The 21,762-nt window shown below is 46.8% G+C and overlaps 1 protein-coding gene across 2 annotated transcripts; it reads right to left on the bottom strand.

Moving 5' to 3' along the window:
* Nucleotides 1–3,380: 3,380 nt before the first annotated feature.
* CACYBP (calcyclin binding protein) lies at nucleotides 3,381–14,449 on the bottom strand. 2 transcript variants are annotated; one of them, XM_083157283.1, is made up of 6 exons: nucleotides 14,291–14,449; nucleotides 13,157–13,367; nucleotides 8,742–8,838; nucleotides 6,686–6,785; nucleotides 5,578–5,672; nucleotides 3,381–4,018 (listed from the first exon to the last, which is right to left on the bottom strand). In XM_083157283.1, the coding sequence occupies exons 1-6, from the start codon at nucleotides 14,312–14,314 to the stop codon at nucleotides 3,862–3,864; spliced, it is 684 nt and encodes a 227-aa protein (XP_083013409.1). In that variant the 5' UTR covers nucleotides 14,315–14,449; the 3' UTR covers nucleotides 3,381–3,861. The 2 variants fall into 2 exon arrangements, with proteins under 2 accessions (XP_083013409.1, XP_083013408.1); XM_083157282.1 differs by having other exon boundaries at nucleotides 14,164–14,297.
* Between the last annotated feature and the right edge of the window lie 7,313 nt (nucleotides 14,450–21,762).

A 21,762-nucleotide genomic window follows, 5' to 3' on the forward strand; every position in this document is an offset into this window, starting at 1 on the left:
TCGACCTTCCTGCATGTTGACCTAATGCTTGTCAACCAACTTGCTGTCTACCCAATTATCCATACCCCTTTTGCACAGGGACCAAATTATTTCACTTTATAAACTCTCAAACGAATTCTCTTCCTAGCCCCATAGAGCAGGAATACGGACTTCGATTCCTTTGGTTCCCTCTACATGTAGCTTTTTAGAGCTGGGATATGGAACCTTTGGCCCTCCAGCTGTTGAACTACACACCCCAGCATGCCCTTGCAACAGTTTTAGCATGGCCAAATACCTAAACTGTAGCAAGTCATGCTGGGGTGTGTAGTTCAACAGCTGGAGGGCCAAAGGTCCTCATGTCTACTGTAGAGGAATCTGGAGCATTAACGCTCCTGAAAGCTGCATCTCTCACCTTGTAATGTGCAGTTCAAGAGTACTGTAAAAATGTCTTTCGTTTCAGTACATTAGTATTACATGAGCATGTTTCCGACATTTGTCAAGTGCTGTCAGCGGTTCCTGCAACATCTGATCTGGTTGTCTATGTGTAAGCAAACTGTGCAGTTTCTTTTGTGCAATTCAGTAAAACATTCGTCTTTGTCTTGTAGGAAGTAGCAGATAAGGAAATCGCTGCACTGCCCAGAGATAGTTGTCCGGTGAGGATCCGGAATCGCTGCGTTCTCACTTCCCGGCCGCGCGGTGTAAAGAGACGTTGGCGTTTGAGCCGAATAGTATTCCGCCATTTAGCAGATCACTGCCAGATGTCTGGCATTCAAAGGGCCATGTGGTAGAACTATATTTCAATACAAAAACCATAAATGTCAAACTCTTCGTGTTCTTGTGGCTTACTGGATATTTGACATGTTTCACAAGAATAATTTTATTTTATTTTTTTCAATAAAAATGTTGATACCTGTATGTATATAACTAGATTCATTTTTAAGTTATCAATTCAAGTATGAAAGTTCCATTATGTCAAATATAAAACTCATATAATTTATCATTTGGTCATTATAGTACAGTGACTAAACCAAAAAGTCAGTTCAATTGGTTCACTCTTCTGGAATCTCACTTTTATTTATTTTCTCTAACTCGCTATTAGCAGGATTCAGGTCTTTACAGTTAATTTCACCTATTGCTGCCCAGTCACAGTAATTATCTCAACACTGAAGATGACAAAGTACCAATGCAAGGCTACACACGATAGAATCCAGCTTGTTTAAAATGCGCTAACTGTACTGGTGTTCAGAGAGGATAATAGAGGTTTCCCAGAAGTCTCTGCGTTGTATGCTCTGCGTCCATACCAAACTAAGAGGGGAAATATATGTATCCTACCCTTTTAAAATGATAAAGTGGAGAAGTTGCACATCTCAACCAATGAGCTACATGGTCAAACTATGGTTCTCAAGCTGTTGTGAAACTACAAGTCCCATTATGCCTTGCCACAGTTTTGCTATTAGAGAATGCGGAAACTAGGGCAAGGCATGCTGGGATCTGTAGTTGTACAACAGCTAGAGGGCCAGTTTGGCCATGCCTGTACTAAAGGCTGACTGGATGCGTTTTGCAACTGACGCTATGAACATATTTTTGAATTTATATTTTGGTTGTCCCAACAATGAAGGGGGGGGGGGGGGTGACAAATTAAGGGGCCTGGAGTCAGCAGTTTGCGCTAAGCTATTTTTATTTCAATTACCTCTGCGCCGTAAAGTTGAATATTTCTGCCCACAAGGAGAATGAGGTAATTAGGAAACCAACTGCAGGAAATATGGGCAGATTATTGAGCATCTGCACACACTGCACGATAGTGGGACTGTTTGGCTGATATCTTGGATCATAGCAGCTGTGCATTTCAGGCCAGTTTGGGACCATTTTATCAGTGTTTGTGCAAAAAACTAATTTCCTACACAACAGGCACATCACCCGATAATTGGTCCAAAAATTGTACCGAACTTAATCATTTGAGTGCAAAGTGAATTTGTCAAAATGGAGGTGAAAATTGCCAAAGTTTTTATTGATCATAATTACCTGAAATGTTTACCTTTATATAGGAAATATCTCTTTGACACAACATTTTTTTTATTTCAATTTATATAGTAAAAGGTGAGCAATGCTGGCAGTTTCAGTGGATATTTTGTACATCTTTCACAAAAGAAATGTTACATGTAATTAATACGATCGGACAAGAGCTTTGAAAACTCCCATAAAAATAGGCGGCTGCTGAGAGAGCTTTTGCCAATCAGCGGCCACCCATTCATTTGTATGGGAATTTTCGATTCTCCTGCCTGACCGCAGCAGAGGATGCAGAGCAGATAGAGTGCCTCTCCTGCCTGGCACTTCCCAACTCTACAGACTAAGTGTGCCAGCACCAGCGCACACCTAGTTACGGCCCTGAGCGGATGCAATATATCGTGAGTGCTAGAAAGCACCTGCGATCTCTTATATATGACCTAAGCCGTAACAATTCATCCTCTTCAGCTCTCCATTTACAAATACTGCCGCTAAAGAACATCGGTCGACATGGACACCATATTGTTGTACTGCTGCGCTCGCCATGATTTGGGCACTGTGCCTCGCACACTATTATATTCTCCCTCTATGCCCGCTGGGATGGTGAAGTATGAGCAACTCAGTTTAATCAAAAAATAATGGAAAATTTGTGTCAATATTTTGACCTTTTTCATGCATTGACTTTCGGCCTGTCGACATAGACACTGCGGATCTAATGACCGCTTAACATATAAATGTATTATTAAAAATGGTCAGGTAACACTGGCTGGTGCCCAAGGCAAGGTTTAAGGCTAGAATCTTACCGTGCCACAAATTTATGTTGCATTGTGGTGCTTGGCCCCCCGGTAGCTAATACCTTTGAGAGTGATCGGTAGGATTCCTTCCAGGCAGCCGCCCACACATGCAAACGTTGCAGACAGCAAAGTAGCCTACCGGTTTCTCTAAGAACAGATGGGTAACTTGCCTTGCTGTAACACATCACAGAGCAGATGGAGTCAAAATCCCAGCAGACGCCGGAATCCCAACCACTGGAAATTTCTCCCTCTATGGGTGTCCACGACACCCATAGAGTGAGAATAAAATAGTGTGCCGAGCGCAGCGCACCCGCAAAGGGGGCGATCCACGGCCCCCCTTGTCAGTATTTCGACCGCCGGGATTTCGTACCTATCCCTCACAGAGATAGGCATTTTTGCAGCATGCAAGGGTTACTTAATTGCTTACTGACTTAATAAATATGCCCAAGGTCCATATCTACCTGATAGTACACCTGCCCAAGATCCAGGTGTACTATGTTCTCGTATACTACAGGAAAATGTTAACAGATTTTGACTGATGTTGGCTGAGGTTACAGAACACAAGCCATAACAATTTGCATCACCAAACATGAAACTGCTGACCTTATTTGCCAGAATTTAATAGACAAGCAAAACATTTCTAATTCATTTAGATTTTATACAAAATAAATTCAAAAACAAAAGAGATTGAGGACACAAGTAGACGGAAACCCACGGGGAACTAGGACAGTATGGCTAAAATGTTTGCGTGGCATTATATAGTCCAGTCAGAATGAGAAGCTGTAGAGCACGGTCCTCAGAACCCCACACAGTGCAATGTTTTGCAGGTCTCCTCACTGAATCACATTAAAATGTATCAATGAGTACACCTGTGCACCTGCCAGGTGACCTGGAAAACATGAACTGTGTGGGGTCCTGAGGAAGGAGGTTGAGTACCCCTGCTGTAGAGAAATCGCACTCAGTACATGCTAGGAAGTAACTGGATTGTAAACAATGGAATTGTAGAGACCAATTCTACAACTGTTAAAGCAAGGTCTGTCCCTGTACCGAGGATTTAAGGCGAAGTGACGACAGGACTCTTCCATCAGAAATCCATGTCACCCTTTAATTGTTTCTCTCGAGATTCCGACCACGCTTTGTTTAATGTTCTCTTCATTTCATCATCTCCTTCATCATATATCTTCTTCAAAACATTCATAAGACCTGCATTGGGGTCTCCATCCGTGTCCATTGATGGTTTGCTAGAGAAAAGAAGATGGTAGTGATATATTCATGATATTAACTAAAACAGAACCACAAAACTTTCAAAATACCTGGTAGAGATGGCAGATTTCAGCAAAGTATACTATCTACTCTCACAGGCCAATTGATAGCAGTCCTCTGATAACGAGATTTGCAGTAGGGATAGTTGTTGGCAACCATCAATGGCTTTACCAATAAAGGCAGAGGTATGATGGTTAACCATCACTGATGAGATGCAGTGATGTTGTTTAGCCCTACCCCCTTCCCTGATTGGCCTGCCTCCTTCGCAGTACTGAAGCTGGGTACACACTATACGATTTTAATGAACAATATGCACAATAAAGATTTTGTTATCAATATCGCTGTACATATTTTCCAGTGTGTAACCACTATATCATTACCGATGCACGCTCCCACAGATCCTTAACAGTGACCGCACTGAATAATATCGTTCAGTGTTCACCCGCGGGTCGCTCGTTTTCACAGCATCGTGGTGCATGTACCTTAGTGCGGGTTGGGATAATTTGGTCTACAGCATGATGGTCGACAGTCATTATGTCAACACCATTAGCTCAACATGGGGAAAGGTCGACATGGGTCTAGATCGACATAGTAAAAGGTCAACATGGTTGTTAGTCGAAAGGTCATCAGTTCAACAGGTCGTTAGTTTGACAGGTCATTAATTCGACAATGTCTATGTCGACAGTCAAAAGGTCGACATGTTTTTTTTTTATGTCAACACAGTCGACATGGACACAGTTTCAATTGCACCGTATCCACTCGCTGTGCTCAGCACACTATTTTATTATCCCACCACGCCCTAGTGGATGGTAGGGCATGAAATACCGCCTGTCGGCTTGAAAAACAGTGGAAAACACCATGTCGACCTTTTGACTGTTGACTTAGTTCGACAGATCATTAGTTCGACAATGTCTAACGACCTGTCAAACTTATTACCTTTCGACCTAGAACCATGTCGACCTTTAACTATGTTGACCTAGACCCATGTCGACCATCATGCTGTAGACCAGTGGTTCCCAACCCTGGTCCTCAAGTACCCACAACAGTGCACATTTTCCAGGTCTCCACACAGAATCACAAGTGACATAATTAGCTCCACCTGTGGTTCTTTTAAAATGTGTCTAAATAATGAGTGACCTGGAAAACATGCACTGTTGGGGGTACTTGAGGACCAGGGTTGGGAACCACTGGTCTACAGCATGATGGTCATCACAGACCTTCCCCCAAACTTTCCTGCTCTGGGAATTTCTTGGGGGCTCCTGAATTTGGGTATGTTCTCCCAGGGTGAGTCTAGGCACTCTGGTCCTGCCCTACATTAAGTAATGCCGCACATCCTGGCATCATATGGTGAGTGGGGGACATCTATTTACAGTCCCACTCACCTGTCCTTAACACACACCCCTCCCCAGCATTGAAACAAAAAGGTAGGTACTTGCACTTCTTGCCCAGATCTTCCTCTCCAGCTCCTGATATAAACTAATCCCTGCTATAATAGTACGTTAGAACACAACATTTATGAATACATTATAGTACTCACTCTTTTTCCTTGGTTTGTTTCTCAACCTGTGTCAAATATTCCCATTTGCTTTCAGCCTTCTTCCTGCACATTATGAGCACAGTATCCGTTTTTACCTGCAACAAGTAAATTGCATTTTTATTATATATTAACAAATGCCTCCATTTACATAAAATACTCCCTTTACATAAAAGTACGACTTCTAACATTTATTTACCGAGCTCAAGATGAAACAGGTTTTTTTTTCCAGTGGGAAAAAAACAAAACAAAAAAACAGGCAGTCGAATGGCTGGCGATACGTCAGCTTCACAGGTTTTGAATGAATCTTCTGAAAACCACATAGGTTTTGCAGACATTTGCGTGTTTGCAACATGCTCCTGCAACAATCCATGTTAATGCAAGGGGTGCAAATGCTTTTATATTTTTGCAAGCAAGGAAAATACTGTCTGCTTTTACATAGAAGGAAGAAGTACGATTACATTTAGAATGATGGACATGCCCCTTGTCCGGCCTGAATTGGTCAGCTTATTTTAAATCTGCACCAGAGCAACAAGATTTGACCAAGCTCCTGCTCTCGTCTCACTGTTTCTTGAACACCAGCGTACCGTATTAAGGTGGCCATACATCAGATAGACATTCATCCAATCATACAATCTCAATGGATTGTCAAATGGATTATGTGCACACAATCATACAATGCCGGCTCATATAATTCATGTGACACTCCCTCCCCGACTAGCAGAGAAGAGAGGATTGCTGAACTATAAGTTTGTGAGCATGCCGGGAGCTTGGTGGGCGGCTGGAAACCAGGTCAGAGGAGCGATGCGGTGCAGCGTGGGGGCCAGCGGAGCGGCTAGGAGCCGGGTCGGGAAAGTGATGCGGTGCAGCAGGGGGCAGGTGGAGCGGCTGTGCGTCCTGTGCAGCGTGACCTCTGACCACATCAAGCTGCGCAGAGCCGCATAGCTGAGGATGGGGGGGGAAGCTGGGCAGCGTCTGAGCAGGTGCTCAGACACTGCACATGCGCATTCTAATCCCAAAATCCTGGGATTTTAAACTCAAAATCTACATTTTAACCATAATATTTGTATTAAATAAGTTACATGCCCTCAAAAGGAAAAAATAAACTCACTTTTTTGTAACTGTTTTCAGGAGAAATGGGCTTCAGCAGATTGTTGATAGTCATGGTGTGATTCTTCCCATTTAGATCCTTCACTAATAATTCAAAGGACCTGAACAAACATACATGTAGTCACGTATCCACAAAAGGAGAACAAAACAAAAGAAGAAATGGATTTAGCTGGCAGAGGGATAAATAGAAGCAGGAACGTCTAATGACCTTATCACAGACTGAAGCTCTGACAGTGTGACACCAGTCTTCCAGTTCACATCGGTACACTGAACAAAGCTTCACCGGTGGCAGGACAATGACACTGTTGCATGTGTAAAAATATAGTTGGAAATCAGACACTGGGGCAGATGTATGAACCAGCGTTAAGTGCAAAAATGCACTTAACGCTGGTTAACTGGGGGGGATTACGATTACTCCAATGTATTACTAGCGCACCTAACGTGCGCTAGTGACAGCCCGCCGAGTTACGCTCGGCGGGGCTGTCCCCTGCAATCCCCCCCAGGGATTAACGGACGGGCGATGTATTAAAAGCCTTCAAGGCGTTAATTCGCCCCGGCCGCTTCGCCAGCTCAGGGCTAGCGTTGTCCTATCCCCCACTGTGGGGACAACGCTAGCCCTGCGCACGAGATCTCGCGGTTTTTGCAAGATCTCGCGCATGCCCATTAGAGCCGGACAGGGGGGAGAAGCGCACTGAGCATGCGCGGGACGCCGGGGGAGCCGATAAGGAGAGCCGTTAACACTGGGCATAACGGCTCTCCTTATCGGCTTGGGGGGGTTAATACATTTGCAAATAACGAGTGCCTGCTTCTCCTCGTTATGCAGGAGAAGCGGGACCCCTTATTTCAGAAGCGCTAAGGGGGGGTTAGTACATCTGCCCTACTAAACCTTACAGGTGTATAAAACAAGGCTTGCAGCTGCACACCTACATCTCATACTGAGTAACCCTAAGAATACTTTCAGTACCGGGGCAGCTGATAGTGAGATAATGAGGAAATCAAGTAGTAAATGTTGGCTGGACAGGCCCCTTGTTGTTTGTTGGCCAAATGAGACCTCATTTCTTTCCTGTCCTCCTCCCAGATATACAGTATGGGGTGGGATGTAATGCTGCCCGAGTTTGGACTTTTTTTAAAGGGGCAATCCCTTGCAAGGCAAAACCTTGTCTTGTAAGTAATTGCCCCTTCAAAAAAAAAAAGTCTGAGTTCAGCAGGCATCCCGCACTCGGGGAAATTACATTCTGCTCTTAAAACTGTTTCACCAAGAGGTCTACATACCGTATATACTCGAGTATAAGTCGACCCGAATATAAGCCGAGGCACCTAATTTTACAACAAAAAACTGGGAAAACTTATTGACTCAAGTGGGACCCTCACTCGAGTATAAGCCGAGGGGGGGGGGGGGGGGGGAGGGGTCTTTTTCAGCATAAAAAATGTTCTGAAAAAGTAGGCTTATGCTCGAGTATATATGGTACATTTGTACAGATGGAGACCTCAAGGTTCAACACTGTTATTATATCTTGTATGCAACACTTATACTGGAAACAGATACTACTTTGTCATGTGCAAATTTATCAGAACCATTTCTGACTCCTACACAAAGCCTCATATTTAGTTTATTTAGGTGTACAAAGTTATTTCAATAAAGGGCTGCTTTTTACCTAAATGCTGCTCCACCTGGGAATCACAATGGCACAAAGACCATGAGCCCCGTACTTAGGTGAGAGTTTGCACCACTGTGTCCCCAGGTCCTCCACCTCGGCGCCCCGTCCCTTATTGCTGCAGCCCGGCTTGTCGTAAGGCAGCACCATAGGCTGTAATACAAAAGCCGGGGGGGGGGGGGGGGGGGGGGGGGGGGAGGAGACGTGGTGGAGGAGAGGGAGCCGGGCAGCGCTGAAGCCAGCTAAGTTCAGCGATGAACTCAGCATCGTTGCCCAGCGCCAATCACTGGCAATCCCGAGAATTTTCAAGGCTTACCAGTCTGGGCATTAAGGCATAGCCCAGTAAATTCTCGGGATTACCAGTGAAGGGGTTAAAAGTCCCATTCTGTGTGGGAGGCTTACCTTTCTGTAAACTGGATCTGAACGTTATCAGCTGGGATGTGTTGAACTCCATTCAAAGTAATGTAGATTTTCACAAACTTGTCAGACTGATCCCACCCTGCAGCAAGACACAGATATGGCAGTTGTTACAGGTATGGATCATATGATAGACAAGCATTAGGTCGACAGGGTCATTAGGTTGACACAAGCATTAGGTCGACACAGTGGTTTTTTTCACCTTTTTTTACCCGAATGTCGACACAGTGGACATGGACACCGTAACGTAGAACCGCGGCCCCTCGCAGGGATTGCCATGCTTCGGACACACTATTGTATTCTCCCTCCGCGCCCTAGTATGAAATACCACCTGTCGGCTCAATAAAAGTAAAAAAAACTCATGTCGACCTTTGACTGTTGACCTAATGACCCTGTCAACCTAACCCCATGTCGACCTGATGCTTGCCGACTTAGTGACCGTATCCAGTTGTTACATCAGCATAATACCAGACTTTCACCAATTTCCCAGTAAGCACCAGGCTGTGTTTTATAGATCCTTAACTATAATGAAATATAACAGCAGCAAGACTTGTGGTTCCTCCGCACTTGAACTGGTAGGTAATTGGATTCCGGCGAAAATGTGTATATTACGGAATATCGACTGTAATCTCCAATTGGGCAGGGATTCATATGACATTCTCTGTACACATATACCTAAATTGGAGGTGCTATAAATAATAATAAAGGGGCACTAAGTACATATACTCCTGTGACCCTTGCCAGATAGTCTGGGGTGGGCTTAGAAGGAGAATGAATCCTAATGCTTTCTGAGTCTATGGTTCTGTTGCAAGGTGCCTGCACTACACTAGGTAGTCAGTGCTGCAGATGCTGCTGGGATACCAACTTTAAAGAACAAGTTATGTTAGGCAGTGTTCACAAACACTATGCTGTTTAGCGCATATTCTACCTGCAATTGAGGGCCGGGGACTCACTTTTACAAAATGAGTGGGTCTCCGGGGATGCGCTATGCAGGAAAGCCCAGGGGCCAGCGCTGTGGGGGTCCCCGGGAGAACAAGGAAAGAAAAGAATTTGTCCTGGTGTGGTGCACCAACAAGAAATTTTGTACATAAAACTTAGCTTTTATTTATTTATATTAGAAGAAAGCGAAAAAATATTAAAAAACACAGATAGACAGACAAAAGACAATAAAGTGTGTTAAAAACTTAACACGTGCGGGCGTGTTGTGTGTGCTTAAACCGTACGTATGTATTATCCAACTGTCAGACAGGCTCTGTTTTAATTCAATCTGGGAATTTATAAGATTCCCTTGAACTGACACAGTTATTAGAAGTATATTGGCTAAACAGCTCTATGGTACTGTGTTCTTCAGTTTAGGTAACAATTGGAAACAATTTATACAGATTGCATTGAGTGTATCAATTAACCCAGATTGGTTACACTGCAATAGGCTCTGTTCTACTGAAATTGTCCTCAAGCCTGAGGATTGATTATACAGTATTGGTCTGTGGCTTCACACAATCTAAGATAAATATTGGGGATTTGTAATTATATTTTATTCCCTCCTATTTCATGAATCCTGCTCTCAGGCAGATATTTGTGTGCCAGACCTGTGGGAGACAGACTAACCAGTGTGTGGTCAGGTTACTGCAGCAGATATGAGTTCTCTGCTCGTACCCTCATGCCACAAATGGTTAGATTGTAATGTCCCCACTTAAATACAACCAATTACAGTATGCCTATGTGGTGATATACACAGACTGAGTATTGCAGTGTATAGGTTCTGCAATAGTCAGAGGCCAGAGTGGCTGTTGCTGTGTGAGCAATATATGAAGCAGAGCACTATGCAGAACACTCTAAGTTCCCACTAGGTGCATACAAACAGTTAACGTTAACGGGGTCCCCGGGAGCAGGAGAGGACGGCGCTGGTGAAAGGGAAACCCGCCAATGCTGATGAGGATGAGACCTGCCTCCTCTCCTCTGACGCACATCTCAGCCTCCCCCCTTAGTCTCACCCCTCTAAACCCCGTCACCTCACCACCTCAACCCACATTTTACCCCGCCTTCACACCTTTTTTTTTTCCCCTCTCTCCCATTCTCCTTTTCTCTTTCCTATGATCTCGTTCACCCTATCCCTTGTCTGTTACTCTCTCTCTCTCCCCTGCTGCCTCTCCTTTTTTCACTCTCCTCCCATACCTTGTCTGTCACCCTCTCTTCTCCCCCCTGCCCCCTCTTTCTTGAACCTCTCACTCAGCCTCCGTTTCAACTCTCTTTATCTCTGCCCCTAGTCGTTCTCTTCTATCTCTTCTCCCCGTCTCTTTCCCCTCTCCGACAGTCTCTCCCACTCTACCTGGCGCTGTCTCTCATTCTCTGACGCCCTCTTTCTTACTTAATCTTAAACCCCTTTCTCTCCCTGACACACTATCTTTGATTTTCTTTCGAAGTCACCTCCTCTTCCGACACTCTCACTCTTGCTCCCGTCCTTCTCTCTCCCTCCCTGACATTACATTATGCAAAAAGTTATAGGATCTCAGTCAACTTGTACATACATGGCCACTACTTAAAACTTGCCTAGTGCTACATAAAGTGCACACTGGTCAGCAGCGCTGGTAGTCATAGCAACTCCAGCACTGTCGCTCCATCACCCCCAGGGGCGTACACCAGTAGTGAATGGGAGAGGACCCCAGCACAGCACCGCAGACTTCCAGGACAGCGTGGCTGGATCGCGGGAGGGTAAGCGTTCTAAAGCCACTGTCTATGCTGTGAACACTGTGGGAGCAGGGATTCCACTTAGCCCACCAGGGTAAGGGAGCGCAGGCAGGAGACAGTCCCAGTGGCAAGGAAACGGTTCTCCATTTTTGCACAGGCTCCATTATACTGGTGGGGGAAGTCCAGCTTAGGGGTAGGCGGCACTGGCCTGGAGTCCCTCCCCCTGCTTTAGACGCCAGTTTACTCCAGTGCTGCCAACCTACTAGCTCCAGATTCGCACCTTCATATCTTCACAGAGGCCTTGCAGGCCCCTAGAACGCTGGGCGCTGTACTCCACTGTAAAAAACATCTCCTATCCTAACACTCACTATCCTAACCTACCTCTGGCTCATGATGTAGTTGACAGTGCCATTTACAGTAGTTTTTACTATATGTGTATGTGTGACTGACTTAGGGTGACCAACTCATCCCTTTAATCCGGGACACATATTAATTACACAGGTTCTGTGGCAGTTTAAAACCAGGTGAAAGCCAGCCACAGAACCTGTGTAATTAATATGTGTCCCGAATTAAAGGGATGAGTTGGTCACCCTAGACTGACTGTGCTATTTACTGTAGATGCTGTGAGCGACGCTGGCATTTTTAGCAGATAATTTGCGCATCTCTTAAGGAGCCCTCACACGCACCGTTGCCGGCGGTGCGATGCTGTACGATGGGGTGCGCGCTCCTGCGGCACCTCATCGTACAGTACAAAAAGTATGTGCTGCACATACTTTTTGTACTAGCTTTTTCTAGCATAGCATCGCATCGCATGCACATCGCATGCACAAGGCATACGATGCGATGCTATGTGTGCTAGTTAAGCCCACAACGCACGCCGGGATCGGTGCGTGTGTGGGCTCCATTACAGCAATGTTGGCACTCATAAACCGACAGGCTAAATTCATGAATACTTGCTTAGCACACAACCTCTGGTACTTGTGTACTATCACGGCTCCCATCTCATCCCATCTCATTGCATACCATAAGGCTTAAGATGGTATGCAATGAGATGAGATGTGCTGCGATGGGACCCGATCTTATACAATTTACAATTGTATACCATTGTATATGGCATACGATGAGATGAGATTTTAAATTGTATAAGCACCCTAATGGGTGCTTTCAATGTTAAATGCACCCCCACGCCACCCCCACTATAAACGCCAACCCGAAGCGTGGCGATCGCAGCGAGCCCGCGAGGGGCGGCGGTACACGTCCTCCGACCTTTTCATACCCCCACTATCCATGTCGGCGTGGAGTTGATTTTATATAGTGTGTCGAGCGAAGCGTCCGCTCGCCTCGCTGCGCTCGCCACACTATATAAAATCAACTCCTCGCCGACATGGATAGTGGGGGTATGAAAAGGTCGGAGGACGCGTACCGCCGCCGCTCGCCACGCTTTGGGTTGGCATTGATAGTAGGGGTGGCGTGGGGGTGCATTTAACAATTGACCTTGAAAGCACCCATTAGTGTGCTTATACAATTTAAAATCTCATCTCATCGTATGCCATATACAATGGTATACAATTTTAAATTGTATAAGATCCCTTAAGATGGAAATCGTGGGAGCCACAAGTACCCAACCTCTCATGCAGTCACTGTTTTTCATTTAATATAGAAAGTGAAAGCACATCAAGGGTATGAGAGGAGGGGGGGGGGGTTATATTTACCATAATTGTTGATTTTCACAGTATAACAGCTGGACATAGGAGGCACAACTGCTGACGGCTTCTGCACTTCCACAGAATCCCCTATTTGTTGCTGCGATTTGAAGGAAATTTCGGTCTCCAGTTTCCGTTGCTCCACAAGCAGCACATCCCGCACTCGTTTCCTAGTAGCCGTCTCCAGCAGCTGCTTCACTTCATCCAGATCCTTCTGAAGCTGGGAATAAATTACTATAAGAACTTCTCTACAAATTGTATTTAAGTGTCTGCATACAGGCTAGAGGCTTAATTATACAAAGACGGATACTGTTGCTTGGGCATGCACATGGATTGTCACATGTCACTGGACACTACACACTGGACACTAAAGGGTGCAGCCAACTTTCATTGCAAGTAAAACTGGGCATTGCTCACTGTAGCATTGCAGATAGGGGTAATCTGCATATAAGGCTTCCACATAAATATCTTCCCCACCATGTCAAGCAACCATATTTTATAGGGACTATGTAAAAACCGGACTAGACTCCGGACTGCCAGACAGGACATCAAAATCTGCAGTCCGGAGCTTATAGGGTCCGGTCCGGGGGGTGTCCTGTTCGGGGGTGTCTTCTCAGGGGGGTCCCTGTGATAGCTATCTTCAGGGACATGGGGAAGGGGAGATTACAGCCTCCCCCTGTGCTACATGCCCTGACCATACAGGGAGACTTTATTCTACCCCTCCTCCTCTACCTGGTGACAGGTGTCACAGGCAGAACCCCCAGACAGGACCCCCCCCCCTCCGGACAGGACATCCCCCGAACCGGACGCTACAAGCTCCAAAATGCAGAGTTTGATGTCTGGTCCGGGGGTTGTGTCCTGGTCCGATTTTTACCCATACCCTATTTTATACACTTGTTCTAGTAGTAATGATGTCATGCATGCTGGGATTTATAGTCCCACTACAGCTGGAGATCACTGCTGTGCTGTTTGACCTCTAGATACTGCACAGGCATAATCAATTAATGGGGATTTACCAGCGTGAAGGATGTCATAGTCAGCACCTGTGTCCATGGTGGGATGTCAGAAAACTCCCCCCTGTGACCAGGAGGCTGCGCTATAACCACCCTCATGCTTGGAGGTAAGTAGCGTTAGACCTCTCACCTCCAGCAAAGCAGTAGAGTCCATCGCGGAGAAGTTATGATAAAGCACCGCCACCTATCCCACAGAGAAGCCGGATCTAAGGAGCGGCAACCACTAGCAGCACTGCAGGCGAGCCACAAGACTCTGGAACCTTCCGCCGCCGTGAGTGACGTCACCGCCGCTCACGCCCTCCATGGACATTTTCCAATAGGTAGTTCTAGAAAGGGCCAGATCCAGACGGTGTAGTCTGTTGGCAGCGGCCATTTTGCTGGAGACCGCAGGAGATGGGCAAAACGGGTCACTAACGAGAGCTGGGCTTCAACAGCTCAGTCAGTGAAAAGATCCGTATCTTGCACACGCGTCATCGGCTCGCTTTGAGAGAAGGGGTAATTTGATAATAACGAAGCATAATGTCTTACAATCATTTTTTGCCATTTTATTTTTTAAACAGTGAGCTGAACAAATAACCGATACATGACCGAGTAAAACACTGATCGATGGCTGGGTGCAGAATCGCCATCGATGGCAACCATCGATGGCGTCTGCACCCATGGCCATCCCTAACAGCAGCAGCCTTGTTGTTCTTTCTTTTACTTGCAGTCGCAGCACTGTACTCAGTCTCCAGAGTTCTTACATCTCAGCTGCCACAGGTGGCAGTGCTGAGATCAGGCAAATGCATTGTAATGGAAAGCAAAACTGATAGTAAAAGAACGACGAGTCACCTTTTTGGGATTGGTGGCTCAGTCTTTTATAAGATCCATTCAAAAGACCCACTTCATTCGCGAACGACCCATCTATAATTTAATATAGGAAGAGAGACCTAGGGGCACATTTATCATGATCACATTTACAATGCGATCTGGGCGGAATATTACCACCCAGGATTGCATTGTAAAATGCGATCATTTCGCCCCCATGTATCATCTGGCAGGGACAGGGCTCCGAAAGGAGCCCTGTCCCTGCGAAGCCCTGACCCGGAAGCCGGGGGGTCTGCGCATGCACAGTTATGCGCTGCCCCCCCGCGACCCCGCTGCCACTCGGGCAGTGCGATATGTAGCCATAGGCTACAACGGCTATCGCCACATTAGAATGGCGATAGCCCAGGGCTGCCTGATGTTGATACATCGGGCAGCTTCGCATCCCCCGTAGAAACCTATGGGGGAATGCGGCCGGCGGCGCTGCAGGGGGGGGGGGGGGATCGCAGCAGGGATCGGAAATTCCTGCTGCGGTCCCCTTTAATACATTTAGGTGATACTTAATATTTGCGGCTAAACCCCGAAAACGTGCGTTTTCGGGAATTTAGCCGCAAATATTACTTGATAAATGGGCCCCCTAGGGAGAGATCTCCCAGCCGTAGTTTGTACTGGTGTCCCGTATTTAGCGTTACTTTCCCCTGTACTTGAGCTGGGTTTTATCTAGGTATCCGGACGCAATTTTTCATCCCTTACTAGCCAAGTGGGAATACAATAATGTGTCCAGCGCAGAGAGGCACAGATTTATATTCCCACTCCAGGTATACGTGGACTCAGGGCATGATGGAAAAATTGTCAAAACTGAAGGGGATCTAGACACTACCATGCCGGAAGCATCATGAGGTCAGCAAGTAGGGTTGCCACCTCAGGCATCTTCGATTCCTGGAGATTCACCCCACACACATCTTCATGTACGCGTGCTCTCTCGGAAAAGTGGGCGTGACTTTGTAAAATGGGCATGACCTCTTCAGAAAAGTGGGCGTGGCCTATAATACAGACATGTATTGAAGTCCCTAGTGTTACATTTAATAACACATTTACCCTACTGACAACTCCTACAGAGATACCTCATACCTCACCCTGACACCAGTGACAACAACTTCACAGTAAACTCCCCCACCCCCTCACTTCTCTAACATGCATATCTGCCCCAAACACTGACTGTCCACACACACATCCCCTCCACACTGGCTTCACCATTTCCTCAGCTGACAGCACAGGCGGGTAGAGGTCCCCTGGGAATGATACACAGTAGCAGTAGGCTTATCTCTCCTCTGAGGCTCAGTTTGGGTGGAAGCACTGCTGCAGCATCCTAAGCTGTTGGCTATACAGTGCTCCTCCGTCCTCTCCCGCGGCCCAGTTTAAATATTTCTGGAGGTAGAGGGAGTTGTGGGGCAGGCAGCAACTCGCAAGTGCTGGAGACGCACTGTGCATGCCCTGTGGCCTTTCTGTCACCAGGAGCTCACACTCCACTGGAAGCACCCTCCCTATTCCCCTGACAGTGTGCATAGTGTGCACACTCAGTTGGGTTAGACCAGGCATTCCCAACCACGGTCCTCAAGGCACACCAACAGTGCAGGTTTTGTAGATATCCAGGCTTGAGCACAGGTGACATTAATTAGTATCTGAGGGATTCTGATTAAACCATCTGTGCTGAAGCCTGGATATCACTAAAACCTGCACTGTTGGTGTGCCTTGAGGACCATGGTTGGGAATGCCTGGGTTAGACTGTGGATGCTTTCAAAGTCACCCAGATTCCAGAAGAATACCAGAAACGGGGAGACTGCAAAAACATCCTGGAGGGTTGCCACCAATTCAGGGAAAATCCAGGAAATCCTGGAGATGGAAATTCTATCAGCAAGCCATGCAGCACACTTGTACCATGTCCATGTCGACATAGATACCAAAAAGGGGAGGGAGGGAGAGGGTTTGGTAGAGACAGTGCCAGGTAGAGCAACAGAATGAGGGAAAGAAAGAGGGAAAAGGCAGGAAAGAGATAGCTGGGGAGGAGAAAGAATAGGGGCAGATTGATGGAGGGAGGGGGGGGTAAGAGGGTTGAGAGAAAACAGGTGAATAGGGAAAGAACAGTGGAGAGAAAGAAAGAGGAGAGTGAGTGGGGCAGGGGGAGAATGGGGGAGACAAGGGGGGGGGTTGAGGGGGATAAATAGGGGTAGGAAGAGAGGGGGGGTGAGACAGGGGAAAGGGGAGGGAAGAAAACAGGAGAGAGAGGTGGCTGGGGAGGGAGAGAGTGCAAGACAGAGGAAAACAGAGATGAGAGAGGGGAGATCTTAATCCATCCCAACCCACCAGACCAGGCATTACAGTATGAACTGCGTCCCCCTGCCCACAGTATAAACTGGCTTGTTACTGTACCTACAGATCAGTGCCGGGACCTCAGCGGTGTCCACATCAGGGGAGGGTCCCCGCAGATGTCAGTCAGCCCACTCCCTGCTGTCTCCCCGGCACTAGCACCTTTTTTCACGCCGGAGCTGGTCACCAGATAGTGACATTGAGCCCCGGCAGCGTCAGAGAGGGGGGAGAGCAGAGGCTGGTTTCGCAAGACCAGCTCCTCCCCCTTCATTGAAGATACTAAAGCTGCTGCAGAGCAGGGGGGGGGGGGGGGGAGAGGCACGGGCGCCGTAGTGGGGATCACTAGCTAATAAAGGTCTAATGGGTGCAGGGGATGCCTGCTTAGCCCTTGGGCCCCCCAAAGGCCCGGACCCCATAGCAGTTACACCCCCCATAGTTACACCACTGGGAACACCCCACATATGGTATTAGGGTGCTAGTATCACTCATGTTTTAGAATGCCATTTTGTTATGGGTTTAATATAAATTTAAAACGGTACTTGTGGATTATCACGGCTCCCATCGCATGCCATATATAGTGGCATGCGATGCGATTTTTGCCGTTTTTGTCGGTTTTTTGTCAAAATCGCATGCAATCGCATCGCATGCGATTTTTCACAAAAAAGCATCAAAATGCATTGGAATTAGTATGAAACATGTTCAACGGCCCCCAAATTGCCACCAAGTACAGTATGAAATGCTCCCGATTCCTCTCTATGACAATCATTGGAAGCCAAGTCTTAAGCCATGTACACATGGTTATTTTGTCGGACCCAGGCCCCACAATTTGGCAGTCCCTGGTACACAGCACGATGTGCAGAGAGATTTGGCATCAGCTTTGACAGCTGCAATAGGTCTGAATTACACTGTTCCAATACATCACTGATACACTGGTTGGCAAATCAGTAATTTATTGCATGTTAAATTGTACAGTGAGTTTGTACACCTTATAAGAGTCTAAAGGTAACCCTACACTATGGCGAATTTTAATCTTTATCTGATCCTAACAGATCAGGTCAAGAAATCAGATGGTGTCAAACGCACATTGAGGTGAGGTCAGATTCCCAGTCCCGCAATCATTAATCCGGAGCATGACGATTGGAAGGGCTACACTATAGTTATTTCGGATCACCAAGCCTCTACGATACATTGCACGCAAAAGTACTGTATACAGTGCCCAGGTTCACAAATTAGATTTTCCACTCCTGGAAGAGATGCCCTAGGGCATGGGTACCAGTGTTCTCCCCAGACTTAAATTTATGGGCAGTCCACCTGTTACTCTCAGACTCAGAATCATAGGTGCCGATTCTGTGGGTGCTCAAGGCAGGGCGGATTAACAATGGGCCTGATGGAGCGATAGCTCCAGGCCCACTGTACAAGGGGGGCCAGTTCTTTCCAATGAGCCCAGCCCTGCGTCGCTAGCCCCCTGGGAACCAGAGATACCGCCAGGCAAATCTGGAACGTTTTCCCCATAACATGGGACACCCCCACCTGGTTCCAACAGCTGCCAGTTCCCCGTCCGGCATCACAGAAGCTCGAGGTTGATCTCAGTCGAATCCAAATCGCTGGGCCTTCAATCTGATACCAGGCTGTTCCATCTGATTCATTGGTTCTAGAGCTATTTTGGGCAAACCAATTTTTTTATTTCTGAAATGTAATTTCATGGCTGTTCATGTTGTTTGAGGACAGATTTCTCTGGAACCAAACGTCCCAGTTTCACGGGACCAAAATCATTCGAAGCCCACTTAAAAGTTCTTTAATATGATACATGTAAATGGGTCAGTTCGTTACGAATATATAGCTGGTTGTTTAAAAGGGGGGGGGTGTTTTTTTCTCCCCCTCACACCAGAATATGCAGGTACTAGGCTGATGTAAAAGGGGCCAGTCCCTGCATTTTCTGGTGTGAAAGGGGTATTTTTTCAAATAGCCAGGACCTACTCTCTGCCCGGTGGCGGCTGACCCCCAGTTACCACGAGCATCTATTCCCCCTTGGCAATGAGCATGTAATCCCACATGGCAACGAGTATGGAACCCCTGGCAATGAGCACAAGACGCTCGCATGCCCCGTGGCAACGGAGCTTCCACCGGGTCCCCGCCGCCTCCCTCACCCCCTAACCCTGCCTATCTCCCTGAAGCCGCTGCCCTGCCGACAGAGGATTGGGACGTGCATGCACATGAGACGCACGGGCGTCCCAGTTCAGTAAAGCCCTGTCTGTGCTCGCCAGAGGGGAGACTCTGGCGAGCCCCAGCCAAAGATGACAGGGGCTGCATCTGTAGGTATGCAGCACTTATGTAGAATAATTTTTGGTACTTGTTTCCTAGCACGGCCACAATCGGGAGTAATCATGTACCTTAACTTAAGGTACACCATTAACGTGATGGACCCGATTTCCTTTGAAATCAGGTCCATTTTGCCGGCAAAGGCAAAATCGCGTCGGTCGCGTGCATTAACATGGCACGCGACTGACGCAATGGACCCGATTTTGCCATAGGGTTCAATGTTAAAATATTTTTAACATTGTAATCACGTTCATCGCGTCGGTCTTGTGCCATTATAATGGCACAAGATGCAATGGACGCGATTAAACACATTTTACATAGCTAACAATGGGAAATGGGCCAATATGGGCCATTTCTCATTGTATATGCCCCCGTCATGCCTATAAATAATGCCCCCCCCCCCCCCCCATTGTGAGCAGCACCCCACGATTGACACCAACCCGAAGCGTGGCGAGCCCGCGAGGGGCAGCAGTACGCGTCCTCCGACCTTTTCATACCCCTACTATCCACATCGGCGTGCCCCGCGAGGGGACGCGTATACCTGTGAAGTAATGCACGTGCGCTCGCCACACTTTATATTCTCAACTCCACGCCGACGTGGATAATAGGGGTATGAAAAGGTCGGAGGACGCGTACCGCCACGCTTCGGGTTGGCGTCAATCGTGGGGTGCCGTTCACAATGGGGCCATTTGGGGTCTGGGGACAATTTTACATTGAATCCAATGTAAAATGGGTCCCAGGGACCCTTTTCACATTTGAAATAATGTAAAAGTCGGGTCCATCGCGTCGGTCGCATCGCGTGCGATGCGCAACCGACGCGATTTTTCCGACAAGATCAAAATCGGTGTGGCCGTTTTAGGAAACAAGTACCTAATTTTTAATAGGCATTATGGTGTTTGGTATAATAGGTAATGGACATTATGGTGTACATTTTTAATGCGCCTTTGGTGCGCAATGCCCCTGTTTATGAAGCATATTGTGCATTATTGCTCAATCTGTTTAGTATAGTGTGTATTTTAGCTTAATACATGTGGCAAAGGGGCAGATGTATTAAGCCTTAACTACAGATAAATGCAAGGGTGATAAGGAGAGAGAAACGGTCAGCCAATCACCTGCTAACTGCCATGACTTTGAAAAAAGTCAATAAGGAGCTGATTGGCTCTCTCCTTATCACCCTTGCAAAATGTGAATTTTGCCTTAATCTGTGTGGCATAATGTGAATTTTGGCTCATTCTATGTGGCATAAGGTGTAAGAGGCAAGTACAGTATAAGGGGGTTACTATTGTGTTGCATGATTTGTATAAGGGGTATATGGTGCGGTAAACTTAGGTGACCACATAAAAGGCGCTGAAATGTTGTCTACCTTGTTTCGGCTTTTATTATGACTGGAGTGCCATCTCACCCCGCAAGTATTTTAGGACATCAGCATCCTGCGGGTGCACCTTTGGAGGGCACCCACCAATATATCTCCCTGCCTTTTCCAGGCATATAAGCAAGGATTATACTTACGATAATACCTTTTCTTCGGAATACTTCATGGCAGCCATTACATTGGGTTCATCCCTTTCTCTCTCTCAATTAGACAGGTAATTTTTTTCCCCCTAGGACCAGACTCCTCCTCTTCCATATCCTATATAACTGAGCACCTCCCCTCTGACCATAGTCTTTTGAATGTCTCCGCCCAGATCCTAGGGAAAAAACAGAAACAGGGAGGGCTAAAAAATATAGGCTGCCATGAAGTATTCCGAAGAAAAGGTATTATCGTAAGTATAATCCTTGCTTTCTCCTTCATACTTCATGGCAGCCATTACATTGGGATGTACCAAAGCAGTAGGGCGGGCATACAATACCTCAGGCCAAGGCTTGCCTCAGGACTTCACCTCCAAACCGCACTTCCGCCACATCCAGGGCGTAGTGTTTAGAAAATGTGTGTAAAGATGACCATGTGGCAGCCTGACATATCTCTCTGGCTGACACATTTGCCTCTCTTGCCCAAGACACCGACATTGCCCGTGTGGAGTGTGCTTTGATACCTTCAGGGACTGGACACCCCACTTTCTTGTAGGAAAAAGAAATTACATCTTTAAGCCACCTTGAAATTGTTTGTTTTGC

This window comes from Crinia signifera, chromosome 8, assembly GCF_055691185.1.
Source record: "Crinia signifera chromosome 8, ASM5569118v1, whole genome shotgun sequence".
In the NCBI taxonomy this organism is placed as follows: domain Eukaryota; kingdom Metazoa; phylum Chordata; class Amphibia; order Anura; family Myobatrachidae; genus Crinia; species Crinia signifera.

Excerpts from the sequence above, each read along its gene's own strand:
- CACYBP (XM_083157282.1), bottom strand. The coding sequence starts at position 14,259 with ATGAGGGTGGTTATAGCGCAGCCTCCTGGTCACAGGGGGGAGTTTTCT. Across the intron at positions 8,839-13,156 it reads TGTGAAAATCAACAATTATG|GGTGGGATCAGTCTGACAAG; the intron begins GTAAATATAACC and ends GTCTTGCTGCAG. Across the intron at positions 6,786-8,741 it reads CAGATCCAGTTTACAGAAAG|GTCCTTTGAATTATTAGTGA; the intron begins GTAAGCCTCCCA and ends ATGTTTGTTCAG.